General features: G+C 47.1%; 9 protein-coding genes across 9 annotated transcripts; 6 read left to right on the forward strand and 3 right to left on the reverse strand.

The window, feature by feature from the left end:
• The first annotated feature begins 28 nt into the window (after nt 1-28).
• On the forward strand, nt 29-814 carry V1508DRAFT_415743 (outer membrane protein TOM13-domain-containing protein). The gene is made up of 2 exons (XM_066940117.1): nt 29-551; nt 603-814. Exons 1-2 carry the CDS (start codon nt 264-266, stop codon nt 687-689), a joined length of 375 nt encoding a protein of 124 aa, XP_066796453.1. The 5' UTR covers nt 29-263; the 3' UTR covers nt 690-814.
• V1508DRAFT_415745 (60Kd inner membrane protein-domain-containing protein) lies at nt 703-2,338 on the reverse strand. Its single transcript, XM_066940118.1, has 2 exons — nt 2,015-2,338; nt 703-1,967 (listed from the first exon to the last, which is right to left on the reverse strand). Exons 1-2 carry the CDS (start codon nt 2,081-2,083, stop codon nt 816-818), a joined length of 1,221 nt encoding a protein of 406 aa, XP_066796454.1. The 5' UTR covers nt 2,084-2,338; the 3' UTR covers nt 703-815.
• V1508DRAFT_385098 (uncharacterized protein) lies at nt 2,291-6,663 on the forward strand. Its single transcript, XM_066937793.1, has 2 exons — nt 2,291-2,436; nt 2,493-6,663. Exons 1-2 carry the CDS (start codon nt 2,421-2,423, stop codon nt 6,419-6,421), a joined length of 3,945 nt encoding a protein of 1,314 aa, XP_066796455.1. The 5' UTR covers nt 2,291-2,420; the 3' UTR covers nt 6,422-6,663.
• A 900-nt stretch (nt 6,664-7,563) lies between these two features.
• On the reverse strand, nt 7,564-8,811 carry V1508DRAFT_353285 (tRNA methyltransferase complex GCD14 subunit-domain-containing protein; the record flags this gene model as incomplete). The annotated part of the gene is made up of 2 exons (XM_066936878.1): nt 7,564-7,790; nt 7,878-8,811. The coding sequence occupies 2 exons, from the start codon at nt 8,809-8,811 to the stop codon at nt 7,564-7,566; spliced, it is 1,161 nt and encodes a 386-aa protein (XP_066796456.1).
• A 151-nt stretch (nt 8,812-8,962) lies between these two features.
• On the forward strand, nt 8,963-11,737 carry V1508DRAFT_415751 (uncharacterized protein). Its single transcript, XM_066940119.1, has 2 exons — nt 8,963-10,850; nt 10,898-11,737. Exons 1-2 carry the CDS (start codon nt 9,078-9,080, stop codon nt 11,252-11,254), a joined length of 2,130 nt encoding a protein of 709 aa, XP_066796457.1. The 5' UTR covers nt 8,963-9,077; the 3' UTR covers nt 11,255-11,737.
• Nucleotides 11,738-14,031, forward strand: V1508DRAFT_385106 (Alpha/Beta hydrolase protein). The gene is made up of 5 exons (XM_066937794.1): nt 11,738-12,574; nt 12,626-12,704; nt 12,760-13,092; nt 13,151-13,271; nt 13,324-14,031. Exons 1-5 carry the CDS (start codon nt 11,925-11,927, stop codon nt 13,689-13,691), a joined length of 1,551 nt encoding a protein of 516 aa, XP_066796458.1. The 5' UTR covers nt 11,738-11,924; the 3' UTR covers nt 13,692-14,031.
• Nucleotides 14,032-14,214: 183 nt separating this feature from the next.
• Nucleotides 14,215-16,025, reverse strand: V1508DRAFT_353175 (major facilitator superfamily domain-containing protein; the record flags this gene model as incomplete). Its single annotated transcript, XM_066936876.1, has 2 exons — nt 14,215-14,922; nt 14,973-16,025. The coding sequence occupies 2 exons, from the start codon at nt 16,023-16,025 to the stop codon at nt 14,215-14,217; spliced, it is 1,761 nt and encodes a 586-aa protein (XP_066796459.1).
• A 1,689-nt stretch (nt 16,026-17,714) lies between these two features.
• V1508DRAFT_396941 (NAD binding domain of 6-phosphogluconate dehydrogenase-domain-containing protein) lies at nt 17,715-19,144 on the forward strand (the record flags this gene model as incomplete). The annotated part of the gene is made up of 3 exons (XM_066938126.1): nt 17,715-18,047; nt 18,188-18,897; nt 18,976-19,144. 3 exons carry the CDS (start codon nt 17,715-17,717, stop codon nt 19,142-19,144), a joined length of 1,212 nt encoding a protein of 403 aa, XP_066796460.1.
• A 477-nt stretch (nt 19,145-19,621) lies between these two features.
• Nucleotides 19,622-20,415, forward strand: V1508DRAFT_415766 (uncharacterized protein). The gene has a single exon (XM_066940120.1). It carries the CDS (start codon nt 20,009-20,011, stop codon nt 20,300-20,302), a length of 294 nt encoding a protein of 97 aa, XP_066796461.1. The 5' UTR covers nt 19,622-20,008; the 3' UTR covers nt 20,303-20,415.
• Nucleotides 20,416-20,915: the final 500 nt, after the last annotated feature.

Here is a 20,915-nt window from a genome sequence, read left to right on the forward strand (position 1 = left end):
ATCTGAAAATTACACTTGTCGTGCTGGAATATACGGGCTAGTTGCCTTGATCGTGAATTACTCAGGATGGAGAGATGCTTTACTCGACTTCTGATATTCGGCAATACTACAGCTGGTGAGGAATCTGCAGAGCTAGAAGCGCGAACAGTGCAGGGGAATTATTTTCGTTTTCTGCTGAACTACTACAGTTCATTCGTATCCAACAATCGACCAGATCAAGTACTTGAAAGTCTGTGATCTCACACTCCAAGTAACGATAGAACATGTCACATTCAACATACGAAATAGAGAAAGAAGTAGTAGAGTTAGAAGAAGTGCCTGCCGAGTCAGAAGAAGCTTCGTTCTCATCCTCGTCATCAGCCTCGACTTCATCCGAGGCCAGCCAGCCAATACCGCAAGGGTCACTATGGAAGCGTGCGAGCACGTATATGTCGATATTACGATTCAGCGCCATAAACCTGCTCTTTCCGTTTATTAACGGAATGATGCTTGGGATTGGGGAGATCTTGGCGAATGAGATTGGTATACGGTGGGGATTTATTGGGGCTGAGGTGAGTTCAGGTTACTATTGTATTGTATGTGTTTCAGTTAACATTAGTTAGCTTCATCCAATTCGAACAAATATCCGGAAACAGGTAGAGCGGAAACAGCTTGAGGAAGCGAGGAAGAAAAAAGAGGAATCAGAATAGAGGACGTGCGATGGTTAGAAGGACATTCATATATCCAATAATGCATTCGCAGATGTAATACTGCGTTAACAATGTTATATACCCGTCTTCATATTTACAACATCTATCTATACATGACTTCAAGATCTACTTTCCTTTTCTCCCCTTCTTAGTGGACTTGCTTTTCACTCTAACCGGCAGAATGGTAGGAGATGGGATACTTACTCTTTGCGATCGTGTCTCAGCGGCCTTTCGCGCTTCCGCCCTTACTTTAGCATCATTCCACATATCCCTGTACTGCTGCGTAATAGACTTCGCTTCAGCATTCTTGGCAGCAGCTTGAGACTTTAAGTAGACCTCTTCTGGAACATTCATCAGCCGTCTAAACGCCCGCGACCGCATAAACATGGACGTTGCCATGGCCGTAAAACCGGTGGCCACGAAAAACAACACGTTAGCGGCACTGTACCACAGTCCCATAACAAGCATCGCGACCGTGGTACCATAAGTCATTACAGTCCGCGTCGCTGGCGACATACTCCCCATGCCTTCTGCACCGAGCGACAAACTAGCATAAGTGCCGGCGGCCGAAAGCACACTCAATCCCATGTATGGGTCTACTTCTGCCAAGTTCTTAAACCAGAATAAACCTTCAGTCGTGAATCCATCTACAGGAACCTGTGCCATCGACGTCAATGCCATGAACATTCCGTACGCGACTGGGATCTGAATAACGCCAGACGCGAGCATCGTAGACATTTTAATGCCGTGCATTTTCAGTAATTTCTGCCGTCGAATTCCGATCTGAGCCTTTTCAGTAGATGAGCTCGCTGAATTCAATTGCTTCATCAGCAAGTCAATCTGTGGCTGAATCTCCTTCATTTTCATGTTCATTACGTGTCCCTTGAATGAGAGGGGCAGGAACATCAGACGCGCACTCACAGCGACAATGATAATAACTGCCCACCACGGTAAGTCACCGTACACACGTGTGAGTTCTAATATGTGAGCCGCAACATCAGACGGCCAGACCCATGTCTGAGCGAGACCGATAGATTCGAGGTAACCCAATTGGTGAGCTGCGAGTGTGTCGGCAACTGGGTTAATCGCATCCGACACAGTTTGCAATGTAGATTGGTCTGTAACTGCCTGTACAACCTGGGAAACCCTTTCACTAGCGGCGCTAACTGTTGAATTATTACGCACACTGACAGACACCGTTGGGCGTATTATATTCTCGCGCTGCCGCCGCATTTGGCTATTCAAATATAGATTCCGGACATCTCGGGACGAGTGGAACTGAGGAAGTCATTAGATCGATCCCGAAGCAAATCCATAACACTTACACTCCGTGCAACTGATGGCCGTAGAGTCACAGTCCGTGTGAGCATTATCCGGCAACGAAGAGCACTCATTCTGTGCGGTATCTGGCAATACAATGGTGATCAAATTGTGGCTCACAAAAAATTGGAAACCTGTCCCGAAAATGTCCCAAGAATTAACAACACTATGCGGTTGGGGTGCAATCGCAAAAAATACCAGGCGAAAATAGAGTTTAGCTCGTTCCGCGCCGCACCAGCCCAATCGAGCTGTCCAGAGCTTCTTGGATAACTCCACGATTACGACAATCGTAGTCATCGTGGCATCTCTGCCAACTCGGCTCTTAATCCTGTCGAACCACTTTAAAGTACACGCTAAACAACCTACATCATTAGAGTTTAGTTTGTTTGCAATTGATATACTTGGCTCAGAATGCATGACGCGGCGAGTATGTTCTGTCAGCAATCGGTCTAGACGGGTTTTGTCGTTAACATAGCTCATCAGCCCATTCCTTCCTTTCCCAAATCCCTCTTATCATATCGCCCTTCCTAAAGCTCCCTCAACCTGTTGCGCTACCACTGAACTATGCCACATTGCCTCGCGGCCTTCATCCATCTTCCGCAGCGCGGTTTAATGAGGTCAAGGCGGTCGTGGCGTCCATTGACGAGCAGCAGCGATTGGCTACCGAACAGCAGAACAAGGCTAGAGATAAGGTGTCGCAATGGGAGAGCGACGTCTTACTTCAGGAGACGATGCAGCAACGACGAATTGCCCCCGGATATTTGGATTCCGATGTGCATATTTTACATCCGACGCACCTAGGGTCATACACTGCTGGTACGACAATGGGTTCGTATGTAACGGCTCAACCGGCTCAGGAGACACCTCTTCGCGGTCCATATGCTCAGCAAATATCTTCTGCGCCTGCTACTACGTCGTTACCGCCGTATTCTTCGCATGGTCATGATGCATCTGCTCATACCACAATTGGATACGCGCAAGAACCGCCAGCATCTATGCATCCGTACACTTCGTCTATGGCATCGTCGGCAGCTTCATCTACTCCCAGTCTAAATGGGTATAGCGCGGTATCAACTCCACAGCATGCACCGGCGCTGAATTCTCTTCCTTCACTGCCGTCACAATCGACGCCGTATTTTCATGAGTCTTCCACGTATCAAGGGCAGCATGCGCAGACATATGAAGCACCATCATATCAGCGTCAGTCGTCTACTAGCTCTCAGCGATCGTCTCCCGTTGCACGACCACCCCCTTCTCTTCCGAGACAAGCATCCGTCGCGCTTCCTGATAGAGCTGCCTCACCGTCTCCTCCCGGTCCTCCTCTTCCTCCACGTCCACCGGTGGAATTCGTGAATCGGTCGTTAAGAATATCAAGCATGAGAAAGCCTCTCGTATCCGAATTTCCGTGGTCATCTACTGCGTCGTTTGCAGCACGCACGTTCTCAGGTACTGTTAGCGGGATCTCCTCTACGGATTCCAAGTACACGATACCTCCATCTTCGTCAACACGCACCGACACATCATCACTGTACGAAGGCGCTTCATTTAGACGCTCGTCGCTTCCACGACTCGATTCGTATCGCTCGAGGGATAGTGGGTATAATTCTCTGGACGCCAAGCTCAGTGAGTATTTGGGTTCGTCGAATGCCAATACAAATGGTTACAGGTCGACGTCTTATAACACTCTGCAACGAATTGACTACTCTGTTCCTCGTGAACAGCTATCCCACGATATGTTAGGCGACCTGAACCTTTCAGGCTCAGCTGTACATGAGAGTGTTGGTCTTATTGATCTGGAAGATGAGGATTTAGCACCAGCTCAGACACCTGCTCTAGCAGCTCCGTCTCTCGCTGCACCCATTACTAACTCGTTTTCAGTGCCTGGTACCATGACGCCCTCGTCATCTGCTCTTGCATCGAGTTTCCCAGATTACCTCTCCGATGACCACGTCAGCTCGTCTCCCAATGAATCGGTAATGGCAGTGCGGAGTCAAGCCGACCCGTACGCATCAGCCAGTCGCTTCAAATACTCCGCAAACTATCTCGATAAAGACCTGAACAACCCTGATATTTCACATACGGACGATTTATACGGCCAATCTACAATAAAACCAGTAACAGCTGACAGCGATAGTGATTATGACTTCTCCGCCCTCACGGAGAGACAAGCCGCTACTTCCCTTCTTGCTCGGGCAGAGGATATTCAGACACCAGTTGATGAGTCCGAGACTGATTATAATGCCGTGTCTGTCATGGAAGAGGACACAGCGGCTGAGCAAAGTGTGGAAGAGGAGCTAGATCATGATGATGCTAAGATTGAAGAAATGCTACGACAGTTGCAGGAGGAAATTGATATGGAAGAGAAGGCTGCAGCTCGTGCAAAGAGAGAAGCGAGACGTAAAGCTTTGGAAGAGGCTGAAGCTGCAACTGCAGTGGAGGACGTGCAGGCTGCTGTTGAAGCGCCTACGGCAAGGGCCACCGATGAGTCACCAGATGAGGGTAGTCAACTGGAGAGTGCTCTACCAGACGTCGTTGGTGGGACGGAGGAAACTGTGCAGCGCGGTGAACCCACTGATAGGCCGACCGATGAGCACGTTGCTGAGGAAGCTACAGAGTATGACTCTAGAGCAATAACGCCAGCTCCGGAAGCTAATGTGGAACCTGTGCTTGAGCAATCAGTTAATAATCTAGATGCGGAGGACTTGGTGACATCGCCATATAATCAGGCTGAGTTTGGCTCGCTCAGTCATTCATCGACTGATTCCACGTCCGCATTTAATCCAGAGATGCCAACGTTCAAGACTCAACCGGATGGATCGGAACCTTCGCCTGAAACTATCCATGGAGACGGCGAGTTTTCTATATTGCAGAAGCCCGCAACAACGGAATTATCACTTGTTCTCGAAGATACGGTCGAGCAAAACGTGGAGCCGTTGAATCTGCAGGAGATAAAGAAAGTTGGAACCAATATCATACTAGATCCTACTGCCTTGGCTTCAACCACATCCGCAGAGGACGATGATTCGTTGGCCATTTCAGCGTCTGGTGCGGCAATTTATGATGCTGCTTGTGATAACGTTGTTGCGTCGGAGGGCAGGGATAAGTTGACCGACCTCGTGCTAGAGAAAGATACGGATCAAAGAAACGAAGAGTATTCGGATACGGAAGAGAGAGGTGAAGAAAAGATTAGCCTGAGTCAGCGAGACACTCCAAATCATCAGGAGATGAACGAAAGTACAGCGAATGTCGCACCCTCTACTACGGCATTGCCAAATGCTTTCGCTTCAGCTATTGGCGCGAGTACTGCCTCCGAACAAGATGACGATGATTCTTCGGTCATAGTTGACGCGTCAAGTCTGGTGATTCATCATGATGATGCAGCGGATGAAGTATTTGTACCTGAGGGCGGAGACAAGCAGGGCCATATCGTGTTAGAGAAGGATACAGGTCAAGAGAAGGAAGAGTTTTTGGACAGAGAAGAGAACAGTGAAGAAAAGATAGCCTTTAGTTTGCAGGACGGACTACATCTGGAGGAAATAAATGAAATTAAGGTGACTCACACTGCCATTGAGTCTGCAAACGAATTCGCTTCAGCTACGAGCACGAACACCATATCGGCACGAGAGGACAATGAGACCTCGGATGTGGTTGCCACTTCTACTCATGCTCTGGGTGATGATTTAAAGGGTGTGATTCTTGATAATGCTACAGATGAGGCAATTGTGCCGGATTGTGGAGATAACTTGGACCATGTCGTGTTAGAGAAGGATACAGATCCAGGGAAGGAGGACGTTTTGGATACAAAAGAGAACGGTGACGAAGTGAATAGCATTAATCCGGATGATGCTCCAAATCAGGAGGAGATGGATGAAATTAATGTTCCTATTGCGTCTACAAATTCATTCGCCTCAGCAATTGGTACGAATATTCCTTCCGCCCGAGGCGACGACGACGATTCTTCGGCCCTCGTTGCCGCGTCAACTCCGGTGATTCATGATGATTCTGCGGATGAGGTTTTTATACCGGAGGACTTGGATGATATGGGCTATATCCTGTTAGAGAAGGATGACTCATTGGATACAGTAGAGAATGGCGAAGGAAAGATCATCCTTAGGCCGCAGGACTCTCCAAATGAGGAGGAGACGAATGAAATTGACGTACAACCCACACTTCTTCCCTCTGAGTCTACAAATGCAAGTGGTTTAGGTGTTGGCGCGAACACTTTCTGCGCACGAGACGACGATGATTCTTCGGCGATTGTTACCACGTCAGCTCCGGTAAGTCTTCATGATGCTTCGGATGATAATTTTGTGCCGGAGAACGGAGACAATTTGATAGAGAAGAATACAAATCAAGTGGGAGAGGAGTTTTTGGATAGGGAAGGGAACAGTGAAGAAAACTGTCAGTCTTAGTCATTAAGTCGATGGACTCTCGCAGAAGGATATGAATGAATTAAGGTGAATCTCGTACTCGAAGAATTCTCTAAAGTCTGCGCTGGATACAGTGAAGAGTAAAGTGCAATAACGATGCAAGAGTACTTGGAGTCATGTTGAATTGGAAGATGCACCGGTGGATGAGTAACTGATGTAATGAGGATCGGTTTTCTATTGAGAATAGGTTGATGCTTTGTCAAGAGCAACAACAATTATTCATTTCCGGGGTCCACATATCCTGTTCGAGAGACACCTCCGTAGATTTGCCCACATAACAACGAGGGGTGATCAATCCCGCCGCGTCCCTGCCAAACCTTCTTACTAAATACGCTCCATGCAGCTGTACCAAGTTTATGGATGTTACAGTTCTTTGAATAAGTTGTGAGTCCGAGCATAAGGGCTGATCCGGATTACCGGGACCATCTTTGGCAGATACACATTGATCATTAACGAGGTTATTATTATTTACAAAGAAAAAAAAGCTTAACGAGATTGTCGTCTTACAGCGAATCGTATCAACGAGGTTCTACTGTACGAAGACATTTGTTTCTAGTGACGGCACAACTGACTCAGAATCCTCACGGCGACCAGTTAGAAGTTATTTGACGATTCTTCGCATTCATCTGCGCTGGAACTCCTTAATTTTCATCTGCATGCCATCGAGGATGCAAGCACTGTCATGACAGATATGCCGCTCAAACAGGTCTATACCGTTAGCACTCATTATGTGAATGATCTTCCCCTCGGTTCCCCTCTGCGGGTTTCATGAAAGGGTCTATATGATTTAAAGGTTCTAACTTATATGATTTGCAATTGATATAACACGTATGTACATTACGGCATAACAACGTTCTATTTAAGACGTCAAGTATAGTAGTAGAGAGCTAGTTCCTTAAGGCTGGACCGATATATACGCGGTCGTTATCGATTATCCGATTCCAGGCACACATTCCACACTTCATCTACTATCCGCTGCACCCACAATTCCACCGGGTTATGTGTGTGAATGCCAGTCGAGTATTGTACAGAGAACAGGAGCAGACGAATGGAGAGCAATGAGCAAATAGTTTCGAAATCTGGATGATCTAAAGTGCTATATATCCTACAAGTACAATCGTCATCTACTCAGAAACAATATTTCCATCTTTGCCTTGCACAGGAGGTGGCAAATACGCAAATGTAAGATATGATGTATGCGACTTTAACTCCGCTTCGACTTTCGATACATCCTTCCACTCATAGCCGTCCTCGCCTTCGTGTACACGCTTTCCTTTTCCCCATGGATTATATTCGGAGGGTAAGAATGGCTTGTCAGGAACGTGCTTCTCCGCTGGCGTGGCAGCGGCATCTTCTGCATCTGGTTCACCGGTTGCCTCAGCCTTGCGTTTGAGTCGGCTGCCAGGAGCCTGTGATTCGCTATCAATGCCCTGTTCACTTTCCTGCGCCTCTGATACCGCGTCGGCATTCTGTTCCTCCGCAAGTTTCCTTTCATTTCTCTTCTTGAGTCCCTCATTGCGTCGACGTTTTATATCTCTTAGTCGCTCAATCGCGTCTTGCGGTTTCCGGATCATTTCTTTCCTTGCTTCCCATCGCTTGCAACTAACCTCAACCATTTCTATATCTAACCAACCTTCTTTTTGCAAAGTTTCAATTGTACGTTGAACCTGCTCCATGCATGGTGAGAAACAACATATCCGGACTATCTTCTCTTTCGATATGACAGTCTTGAGATGTGGAATAGCGAGCCACGGCGAGGGCAAGTCCAAAAACACCGCAGAAGCGTCAAGGATTTCGTCGCATGCCGGGATAAATCCATTCACGCAAACGTCGCCATGCGAGCACTTGACAACGCCATCAAGGCCGTGATCTTCAATTTCTTTCTTGGCTATCTCAAATCGAGGTTCGTGAAATTCAAACGTCCATATTCTACCATTTTTGGCGACAGTCCTGGCAAGAGCGTGCGTAAAGCTCGCACTTCCCGTCCCAGCTTCAATAACTTTACTTCCGGGTCGAATTCTCAATCTTTGCACAATGTAACTCGCGTCAGGTGTGTAAACGATCTGAGTTCGATGTGGGAGCGAGAGACTCCATAGTTCGGGGGTCGGATGAAGCAAGTAAATAAAACCGGCTTGGTTTGATGACGACGACGCAAGCTGTGTTCCATATTTTGACGATATCATAGAACTATGTTGGAACGATCCAAATCGAGTGTGTAGAGCTGAACCTTTAACCGGTCTAAGCGGCTTGGTGTTGTCGCGAGTCAGCCATGCTAAAACGAGTCCACTCTCTGGGATACTCGAATTGAACTCCAAAAATGGAGAATTTGTATCGGCGGAGGCGTCGGTATTATCAGGCTTTTTGATATCCATTGAATATAAGTTCGGAACCCGAGTGGTAAAGCAGTTGCGTCTGAAATTGCTGTCAGGGGCGAAATTTTTGACTTCTCAAAACGTCCCTAACCCCATACAAGAACCGGTAAAGCCACAGGATCCGACAGGAAGCCGTTTACCAGCCACATATCTTCACAAGGAGTCAGCTGCAGGTCTGGCCCATACTTCTAATCAGAGTACATGACTATCGAGTGCCGCAAGTCCTTCACCATACAACCATCATAGGCCCAATTAGTCCGCTATTCATGCCGCCTCAGTTGTTTGATCCGGCTACGGCGACCGCAGTACTCAAGGCGGCAAAGTTCCCGCGGTCCGGCGAGCCCAACGATGCGGACCTTGTATCGTACGCGGAATCGGCTGTGGCTTCATGGATCCGCCGAGGTCAGCACGACAGACTGCATGCCAGAGCACTAGCGGATTTCCTGTACAAGGCGGCAGCGAAGACGTATCATTGCCAGGCTATTCTTCGATGTCTTCTGAAAGTACTCACCGCACTTGGAAATTACACAGACGCGGAGCGCGCTCTAGTAACGTACCTTGATCTAGCCGAGAAGGGGCGGGTGCGAGCGCAGAAGGGATCTGCATTTGTTGACGTTGATAATGCGCACACAACTGTTGAGACTGCGGCTGAGGGTCTGCAGATGTTAGTGCGATACGTTCGAGATTCTCGAAAAGCTAAAGAAAATGCTGAAATACTTCGAGGTTGGATTGTTATCGCTTCTGCAGCCGAGGACGGTCAAACAAGCTTGGTGGCGGACAAAGAGACCAGTATTCGGGAAGATTTAGGGCAAAATAAAATGAAAATTTTGTCGACAGCATGGACCGCAGTCGGTTCCGCATATATTCTCGTTGCACGGTCAGCACTTAACAACTCAGCAAGGGATGCGGATGCGGAGTCGGCACGACTAGCTTTCGATAACGCTTTGACATTTGATGAGGACAATACCGAGGCATTGTATGAGTACTCGCTGCTGCTTGCGGAGTTTTATCATAATCTCGATGGTGCGGAAGAGTTAGCTCGGAAAGCTCGACAAATCGATGCCCTTCATCTTGGACTCGCCCATGTTTTAGCGTTGATTCTGTCAGCAAGAGAGAAGCACTTAGAAGCACGAGAAGTGTGCAGAATCGCTGTGCAAGATACTACAGGCGAGCAGCGAAGGCGCATGACCTTAACAGACAAGAGAGTGGTACTGCAATTACGGATGACAGAGATTGCATTAATCGAAATGACTGAAGGCGCGCAGGCGGCTCTTGAAAAAGTGTCGGACGGTTTGTTCGCTGTTTATAATGAACTATTTACTTGGGACGAAGACACGGTTGAATCGCAGATACACGAAGCATCTACTTCTGCAATTTCATTTCCCCAGCCATCGGAAAAGGAGGAAATACGGCGCGACATCGTTCCTGCAGTTCCAGTTCCAGCTATTGCAGTCACTGCCCACGATGGCCAAGAAAGAGGAGAAGCAATTGTGGACGACGATGATGACGATGAATTTCACAGAGACGCCACCGCTAGTCCATTTTCGACCTCGTCATCTACATCTAATTCATCGGGCCGAAAGCCTGTCTCGAATATGGAGAAACAAATACTCGATAATATTCCGCAAGATCTCATATCCAACACATCGAATATTCCTGCAGCCATCCTTGCTGATATGAGAATAACTTCATCAAAATCTCGAAATCTACTGTCGAAAAAGAGTCTAATTTTACCGCAATCCATTAGGAGGAGACTGTCGGATGCGTCTCTGCGATCTCGGATGTCGTCGAAGTCATCGAGACAGCCTATTACTGCGGCGAGTATTATAGAGAATAATAAGGGCGGTGCCAATCGTGTTCTTCGCAACAGTCTAAGTGTTGATGACACTGAACTGAAGAATATTAGTATGCAGTGTCTCCGGGAAGTCTGGTTACTAGTCGCTGGCTTATTTCGACGGAGAGAGAAATGGCACGAATGTGCTGCTGCAATTGCCGAAGCCACAAAGCTAGGCGGCGCTAAAGAGGACACATTTACTGAGGTATGTTGAAATCAAGTTCGGCATAAATTTACTAAGACTCTGAATAGCGTGGATTCTTAATGCATGCACAAGGCCGAACAGTGGACGCGATGGAAGCATTTGAAGCAGCGCTCACAGTGTCTATCGATCATGTTCCTGCAATCATTGGTATTTCCACTGTCTTATTAAATCTACCAGATAAAGAGCAGCCCATGGCACGAGACCGAGCATTTGTACTGCTGGAATCTACTACCAAGCTAGAAGGATGGGACTCTTCAGAGGCATGGATACTGCTTGGTGATATATACGAAAGTATAGGTAGTGAGGAGAATGTTAGGGAGTCATGGTGGCGGTGCGTGCAACTCGAAGAAACGCGACCAATACGCCGATGGAAAGTCTCATGGATGTGGGATACCGCTCAGTGATGTACAGATGGCGGACGTGAGCTGATTGGGTTATCATTGTGATGTAGCGCGAATTAAAAGTGTTGTTGCTCGAATGTTGGAATTTCGTGGTTTTTTGTTACAGGATTTACTCGGTATCATTGCATTTATGTCGGTATGACAATACTACTTGTACTTTTATTATTTTCTTGACGAGTCACCTAGTCGACGTCTTGGCACTTTGAACTGTAATCCTCGCATATTACTCCAATGGCGAACGGCTGTGTACATTTAACGAAGTTCGAAGCCGGTTGTAGGTGACATCTCTCACGTATCAGATTCGACTGTCTGTGACGCATTTTTTAAATATCTGCATTAGAATGATGCTAGTATGTGCTGTTGAATCAGTGTACTGCAGTCAGTCATTTAATTGATCGTCAACAAAAAAGTTATCAAATCCGCTAAGGTTCGAATTTTGTCAGGGGCAGCGGTCCATCCGCTGGTTGATCTTAGGGACACGTGAGCGGCCCTTTGCTAGACCCGAAGTGCCACTTTAGCGCACTGGCTAGTACACGGTCATGAGCTCGATTGCTGTATACTTGGTTCTCTAATTACATCGTTTCGTAAGGATATTGTCCTAAAGGTCGTGTACTGATATCAGCGTCGCCACAGCGGTGCCGCCTAGCAATCAACTACGTCTTGATCACGGGCGATGAGGAGCACTGCTGAAACCGCAACGGGGTCAGAGCTGCCTATTGAAGCTGCCGTCGTGACGCGAGTTGTCGATATGCCAGCCGGAACAGCAGCTACAACGAGCGTCAAGATCGCAACTGAGAGCTTCGGTGAGAAGCGAACGGTGAAGCCGAGGCGATCGCTCAGGGAAGCACTTCCAGTTATAAAGATGGCACCATATTTGATGTTCGAGGCTTTCATGCATACTGCCTATCTTAGAAATTCTGTGCACGGCTGGGACCTTCGTACTCACATGATGATATCAATTGTGCGTAGGTTTATGCATCATGAAGGAAAGACAGTTGAAGAGGTTCAAGAGGGCTCAAAGAAAGGTCTCCCGTTTCAGTCAGACGAAGTAGAAGCACTACCATTTGTCATTCCTGTTCCTGAGGAAGAAAATGATATTGTATTCCTTGAGCGCAAGATTAAAACTGCAATTGACAGGCTCACAAAGGAAGCTGGGCTGGCTGAACCCACTATTCCCGATCCTACAGTTGTAGAAGTGCCAGCAGAATGGGTTATCAAGAAGCGTTCTGACATGTCTAAAGCATTTATCCCAGCCGATGATGACGTGGTGGTTATTTATGCACATGGTGGTGCTCATTATCTTGGCTCAGCAGCTGCTCACAGGTATGTTACCCAATTAGTGTGTTCGATATCGTTGATTATTTACAGCTACAGATTTCTCACCGGCCAGCTCGCGGAGAGCGCGCAGGTCACCGTCCTCTCTCTAGACTATCGCTTGTCGCCTCAAAATCCTGTATGTATTGCTTTATTGATCATTAGCCTATTTCAAAGATTCTAAACTCTTACAGCTGCCTGCCGCTTTAACCGACTTCCTTGTGAGCTACTTCTACATCGTTGAGACTCTCAAAGTACCACCATCGCGTATCGTTTTCGCAGGAGATTCCTCGGGCGGTTGTCTCGTTCTTTCAGCTCTCAATGTTATTCTATATGGTGATGACGCATCCTCCTGTCTCCCAATTCCGGTTGGCGCGGTCGTTATTTCACCGTGGGTCGACATGACTCGATGCATGCCGTCAGAGAGTTCCAAGATAATTGAGCAGTTCGATTACATTCCGCCTGCCAACTTCTACCCTAAACTGAAACCTAGCGAAGCGTGGCCAGCTAAAAATGGCCGATACTGGGTTTGTCTGATGTTTGCCCCGATTGTGGTAACAGCAATGATTGACTTACGTGGTATAGCACTACGCCGAAAATAACGCCATTTTACATCCTTTGGCGTCCCCGATTACTACTCCAAGCTGGAAGGGATCATGCCCGTTATCCATTATATTGTCGGAAGAACGACTGCGCGATTCTGGACGTATATTGCGCTTGTGCTTGTTGTAGGTACCTTTGAGCTAACAATGTTCTAGTCCTGTTATCGAGGTTCTACAAAGAATCTGGTAACCCAACCTACGTCTACTACCACGAAAGGCTCCCACATGTATTCCACCTCCTTGGAAAAACACATCCATCAGTATCCAAGAGTTTTTCCGAAATTAATTCATTCATCAAGGGTTGTGTATCACGAAATATTCCAGCAGCAGAGAACCAGGCACCGAATGTGTTAGAGGGCAAGGCCATTATTGTTGACATTCTGGGCAATGAACGACCATTGCCTGAGAAGAAGATCCCGGACTATACTTATTCTGAGCTGCGGAAGAGAATGGAGGCAAGGATGACTGAGCTGGCATACTTAATTGAATATTTGGTCGCCGACAGAATGAGAAAGAAGCAGTAGACAAGTGAAGCTAATTCATGTTTCACGGCATTAGGTGGACAAAGCTTGAATAAATTGGCCGCCATTTAGCACTCATTTTTGCTGGGTTTTTGACTATGGTGTATAAATATAAACGAATTTGTTTTATTGCCTTTTCGCGATCAGAAATATCGCTCGAGCCGATCGTCAATTTTGCTTAGCAGCTCGTAATATTTTTGCCGACGTCTACTACTTGTTCTCGTCTAGCAAGTGAACTTGAAATCTATCTTTTCAGCCTTCAATGGGCCTCTTGTTACAGTCCATAGAAGCAATGCAATTTAACAGAGACGCGGTTGCATGGATTTCAAAAATGGGATCTCAGTATATAATTCATTTACAAAACTTCCTCCACAAGCCCCATGTATATTTTGTTAAAACCAAAAAAATTAAAACTCCTGCCCATCAGCTTTTTCAACAAACACGTATATAAATGCCACAGGAAAACGCAGGAATGCGTACTATATTCTATATTAATGACATTCGTTCAAAGATGCTTTATCAACGCTTATACGAACTCCTCTTCGGTGTTCGTAGGCACAGTCGTCGCGGTCTCTTCTTCATCGTCCTCCTTTCTATGCAAAGTTGATGCAGTGCAAAACATGGATGCAAAGAGTGCAATAGAGCACGACAACGCCGAAGCTTGGAAGCAGCGGCGGAGGGAAGTTGTATATCCCATAACGACAAGTTCGCGGGTTTCGAAGGGAAGTGTCTTGATGGCTGTGACTGAGTGGATCACTAGCTCGGCAATCTCATCTCCATTGGGTGTATTAGCGAGGACGCGTGGAAGGATAGTCGAGAGAGAGTTCTGGTTGATGGCATTTGAGACGGAAACACCCAAGACAAGACCGATCGAACGGATAAGATAGCAAGTTCCGGTAGCAACGGCATGGTCAACACGGGAGAAGTGGGCGAGCATGCTAAACAGGGCTGCAGGCATCAAGATAGCGTTTCCGAATTGCGTAGGCATCATAAAGGTGACGTACTTCCAAGTGGGCGTGTTCGGACCAAACGTAGAAACGAGAATGCATCCAGTCAACATAATAAGCGTTCCAATCTTCATAAGTTTCGACAGATGACCCCACCGAGACATGATGACACCAGTAGCAATAGACCCGACGATACCGACAAGCGATGGAACGATAAGTCGGGCACCGGCAACTGCAGCGGTGTCCAGATTAACGGACTGGAAATAGAGAGGAAGCATAAAAAGTTGCTAAGCCCGTTAGCTAAGATAATTCGACTATAGTTGAAATATCAACCTACCGAGTTGTTGGCAAGACCAGTAAAGAAAGTAGTACACAAGCTGCTGACTGGCAATCTACCTTTGAGAATCCTTAATGGCATAACAGGCATTCTAGCAACCTTGCCCTCAATAAAGACAAATGCCGAGAGCAGAACCACAGCCGCAACGCCGAAGCCAATGACCTTACTATCCGACCAGGCGTATTCGTTACCACCCATGCTGAGACATGCAAGCAAACTGGCTAGACCAAAGACTAGAGTGACACTGCCACCAAAGTCAATATTCTGGATGGCTTTCTGTGTGGTCAAGCCAGTAAAGGGAGGGTTGATAATATACAAATATCCGAGGATGATCGAGACAAGGAAAATTGGAAGCTGGAAAATAAAAACGAATCGCCATCCAAAGGCATCTGCAATGGCACCAGCAGTCGATGCACCGGTAATGCTACCGAAACCCCAGCAGAAGTTGATAGCAGACTGATATATGCCTCTGAGTCTGAAAGGAACCATATCGGATAAGATAATCGTGCCGAGAGTCACCAAGCCACCACCGCCAATACCAGTAACAGCTCGGGCAATATTAAGGGTGAAAAGCGAGGTAGCCATGGAGCAGCCGAGAGTGCCGAAGAAGAAAATGTTGATGGCAAACAAGAAACATACTCTGCGGCCCACAATATCTGAAAACCGGCCATACAGTGGCTGAAAGGCAGTAGACGTGATAAGATATGAAGTACTTATCCAACTTACGTTATTGGCGGCATGAAACTCAGAGCCGATGAGAGCATACGTAGACGCAGTGCAACTAGAGTCCCAACCCATAAGGAAAACGTTAGTGCAGGTAACCAACTGAATTAGCCGAAGGCGCAGAGTAGGTCTCCAATTTGGTGAAAGAGGACTAATATAGTCCGCGGGTAACTTAGACGTGTCGTAGTCACTACCGTCATTATTTACCATGAGAGGGGAGTCCTCGGTGACGCTCTTGCGGGGGAACAAATCATCCTCGTCACTCTCAGCATCAGTTTCAAGTTCAATGGCTAACGAGTCATTGTCAGTGTCAGATGCTGGCTCATTCATTTCGGCCGGATTTAACCGCAACTGCCGCGTAAACGGTCGCGTGTCATAAGCGATAGGAATGATAGGCTCTGGCTCCGGCTCAGCATCTGTTGATAGAGGGTCCCGCATTTCCGAGCTGGTGTCGTGAAAGGTGTCCTGGTCGGCCATGTCGATTACGATTTCAATGTAGTATCCCTACTAGATGTGGTTAAATTAGCGCACCGCAGACGAAGAACAAGTAGATTAATTACCAGTCATGCAGTGAATAGATCCAGCAGGTGGTTGGAACAAGTGTTTCTCGAAAACTGTGAGGGGAAATTCACCGCCAGGAGTTTGTCAAAATCGTGGTCGACAAGGCCTTTAGTGAAAGATAGAAACACCAACGGCGATAGAGTGAAGAGGAAGGTAGTCGACAACGGGGCCTCGCAAAGGACTTTGGAGCTATTGACCGGAACATGAGTAACCGAAAGACAACTCACTCCTGAGTTTCTTCAAAATGAGTTACCCTGTTGTTCCAACAGAGCTTCAGGACCACAACGTTATCTGCGGCGCCGCCTTATCTCAGTGCCACCGTAGTTTCTGTCGGATATACCCGGCTCCGCCTCGCTTTGTCCATACAAACATTCAGTACATATCTCCAAGAGGTACTAAAGCTAGAGTGCGACGGTTAAACCCGTTGCTCAATTGATTTCAAATTTGAGTTGTCACGAACCGGTTCCATTTAGTCCGCTATATGAGTTCTGTAGTAATATGCTTCACACTGAACGTTCATAGTTATTACACACTTCCTATTTGGGTGTTAGTTAGATCACAATCAACTAGCAATACAGATAGAACAATGGCAGCTAGGTTGACCGAGTCAAATCCTTGATATTGCTGTAAGCATGTCTCTCTCGTGCCAAAACCGATCGGTCCGCTGACAGCTGTGTGTAAAACCTGCGGGTTCAAAATAGTTGCTGCAAAGGCAGATTGCTCACAGTTCTAGCTAAGTTCACTGGCTAGCATGTCCTATCATAGCATCTTTACGGCCCCGTCCGCGGCTTCTTAACAATTGCGCAATTCTAATCCTGTTGTCGTTTCTCTATGAAGTCGAAGTGATTTTTCATTAAGTCTAGCTACACCCTGCTAATGTTTAACGTCATCTCCTGCCTCTGACCTCACCAACGTCCACTGCACAACTCACTCTTCGTGTATTATAATCCAAGTCCTGATTCGCTTGGGCCATTCGCTGGAGTCCGCTGCGTATTATTCTGACTACATTATTGTCCGGAATTTAGCTCGCGACTGCATGGGCATGCGCTGAAGAGTGGCCTCCGTCTCCATACAAACCAACATAGTAGTACTAAACAAAAAAAGAGCGAGATGCATATCCATGCCAAAATATTCTACAGCGAAACACACAGGTCCTATTTTATTCAAGTCAAACATTATACGAGATGGTTGTGATTTTTACTTCCGCTCGCACTCAATATTTGCCCACAATCAACGACTTGCTCTAACAAACGGACAAACGACACAATCAGCGGTTCTCGGTATGATACATACTCGGGGGATTACCGGTTTCCTAATGTACTGGCTTAGACGTGAGGGTCTTTATGCTCGTCAGGACGATCGCCTAGTTAGAGGGCCATCCCTGTCGTAATTGTTGTAAAGGCACTCTTTTCGCACTCGACCAACGTTCCCATTAACCCCCCTTCGTCAAGTGCATAGATGAAGGGTAGCAGACCTTCCTCATTGAAATTGGATTGCTATATCCGGCAACAAGCTCGTCGTACTCTCACTACGTCTTTCCGAAACCTTCTTCGGCCGACGATCGTCGTCAGTTCGCGTAACCACTCCCTGACTCCGAGTTTCCGTGACTCCCTAGCGTACCCTACCGGCTTCGACTATATAATTCCACTCGTCTTGTACCTCCAAGCGCGCTTCTCGAAATCGCTCTATACATCCTCCATTACGAAACCAGACCAAGAATATAACGTTACAATCAGCAATTCAGGCAAAATGGTTCAAGTCGCGTTCTTGGGGTTGGGGAATATGGGTCAGGTAAATTGCCTTTTCATGATGTTATCGTCGCAGTGATTGGATTGTGGCACTACATATCCTCGATTTTTTTAATATTCTCGAGAATTAAATCAGGGGGCGAATTGACGCATCTCATAATGAACTGAGCTGATGTGCGGCAGGGTATGATCCACAACCTGTCCGCGAAAGGAAACCTGGACTCTCCCCTCATCATCTGGAATCGCTCTACCAAGAAATCGGAGGCGTTTGCGGCGGGGAAAAATATTACTGTCGCTCCCTCAATCGAAGACGCTGTCAGCAAGTCAGATATTATATTCTCTTGCGTTAGCAACGACGACGCAATTACTGGTGTCTACGATATCGCCCTTAAGATTCCCGGTGGTGTGAAAGGCAAAGTGTTCTCTGAATGCAGCACAATTCACCCCGACACCACCCGTCAGCTCGAGAAAGTTACCAAGGCGGCTGGTGCTGAGTTCGTTGCCTCACCAGTCTTTGGCGCTCCCGCCGCCGCCGCTGCTGGTGCTCTCATCTTCGTTACCTCTGGATCTAAGGCTGCTATTGACACGATTCGACCATATCTCGTTGGTGTTATGGGACGACAAGTTATCGACCTCTCGGACGATCCTGACGTTGGCAAGGCGTTGACCCTCAAGATCACCGGAAACACTATCATTCTTGGTATGGTTGAGGCTTTGTCTGAAGGTCACGTCCTTGCCGAGAAGTCTGGTCTTGGAACTGAGAACTTTGAGAAGTTCATTGCTGCTTTGTTTGGCCAGTCGCCTTATTTGCCTTACAGCAAGAGATTGACGACTGGCGATTACGTTCGGGAGCAGCCGCTCTTCGCCGTTGATCTCGCTGCTAAAGATGCCAGGTGCGTGTTCTTTAATCTTTCTCATATATACTAGGTTGTCGCAGGTTTACATGCCAGCACTAATGCTAACAATCATAGACATGCTCTGAGCCTCGCCAAGACCTCTGGAACTACCCTCCCCGTTACCGAGATTGCGGCGAAGCATCTTGCGTCCGTCAAGGAGGAGATGGGCGTAAGCGGCGACATTACGTCTATTTATGGTATCCTTCGAGAGGCCGCTGGCTTACCATTTATTGACAAGAAGTAAGCGGCGGTGGGATTTTGAATGTGATAAATCACTATCGCAATGCAAAATAGCAACCGGCTTAATGTAACGAACACTTACGACTTGACCTCATCAAGAAGATTCGAAATAAACAGGTAACTTGGCTGGCAGAGTTATCGGTAGCAGTTTCCGTGAAAACATTTTCTGTCCACCAGTCCCCCATCGGTAGATTATGCAAATCTCCCTTAGGTCCCTTTGTCGTCTTCCTTCCTGGTCTCTTGAACCGGGGCACTTTGGCGAGATGCTTGAGCTGCAGCGCCGCCGCAGCAGCTCTGACGTGAACTTCATGTGCACCCTCACTCTGTGACAATACCTTACGGTAGATTGTAGACAAACCCCTTCGTTTGTCTTTTTCTCCTTTTCTGTAGCACTTAGTCAGTAGCGGTTTGAGACGCGGGTTAAGGTAAACTCTGTGAACCTTCCCTCTCCTCCTCTTTCGAAATTCTGCATCTATTACGCCGTAGACTGAAACACTTGCGTGCGCTAGCCTTATCCGGTTACTTGCATTCTGCTTTGTCTGTCCCACTGGGTCAGGAATACTTTTTTCGAAATCTTGTATATCCCACTGCGTACTTAAGCGTCTGATGAGGCCCAAGGTCTGAAATGGAAAGAGCGGAACCATTCCATATCGCGCGATCTTTGCTCGCCAAAATAATTGTCGCTCCTATTTCAATTTTTGAAACCCTGAACTTATGATTTTCTCCTTTCCTTGGAGATGCACTATGTTTATATGCTTTGTGTCCACTCACATTGTTCTTGGCCTGAACACTCAGCTATATCATAAGTAGTCTATCTAGCAAGTACTATTCGCAGTATATCTCAAGGGATTCGTGCAGAGTATGTGACATGCGGTGCTTTTACTATGAGCCGAACGACTCAGCATACGAATATTGTTTGTATACCTACATCAGGGCACACGACCAATGCAGCATGATCGAAATTGATAACTTAGTAAAGGTGACAGAGGATATGTTGGGCGTCGCATCATCGCGAAACGAGTTAGGCGGATGTGCTACCATATTTAATACAGGATCAAGTGTCGTATACGTGAAATGGAGTAGACATGGTTCCTCTTTACGCATGGGCAGTATATGGTGTGAGAGAGTGGTAGGTTGGGGTGTTCCAGCCCCATATATATAGCGGCGACAATGTTATAAATTAGGTGTAACAAAGGGAATATAATATCACATGACTAGCTAAGGCTAAGGCTACGGCTAGCCTGGACCAACGCGCCAAGAGGCGAATAAATCGGGGGTGATGTGTGATGAAACATGCGAGATCGGGATTGGGTCGGCATTGTTAGGTTAAGTCCGTCGATTCGTTCATCTTGGTGTTCTTGAGACCTTATATAGTACTCACCATACTCCGAAGCAGCATCGCGTCACTATCGTACATCGTCGATACGTTTAGGTGGCATCGCGCCAAACTGTGGCCAAATTAGAATCCAAATGGTAAGGTAGACATTTGCAGCTAGCTACAAGTATCCTATTAGTCTCCATTTGGGCCTGAAGTCCAAATGCCGCTTCCATTGCGGTCGTGAAGACGAATAGCGCTCCCATTTTCCACAATGGTGCGAAGGCTTGGTAATGCCAAGAAGCGCTGTAGACCCTGTAGGTTAAGAGGGCGCCGGCGCCGGCCACGCCTGGATTGCGCGTAACATCTCCACTTCCGTTGTCGATACGGTATATCTGAAAAAAAAAAAGTCGGTTCTTTCGACACGGAACACGCCCTTTTTCCCCGTCAAATAGAGGTA

Source organism: Lipomyces doorenjongii (genome assembly GCF_038497915.1).
Source record: "Lipomyces doorenjongii strain NRRL Y-27504 unplaced genomic scaffold V1508scaffold_18, whole genome shotgun sequence".
Lineage (NCBI taxonomy): Eukaryota > Fungi > Ascomycota > Lipomycetes > Lipomycetales > Lipomycetaceae > Lipomyces > Lipomyces doorenjongii.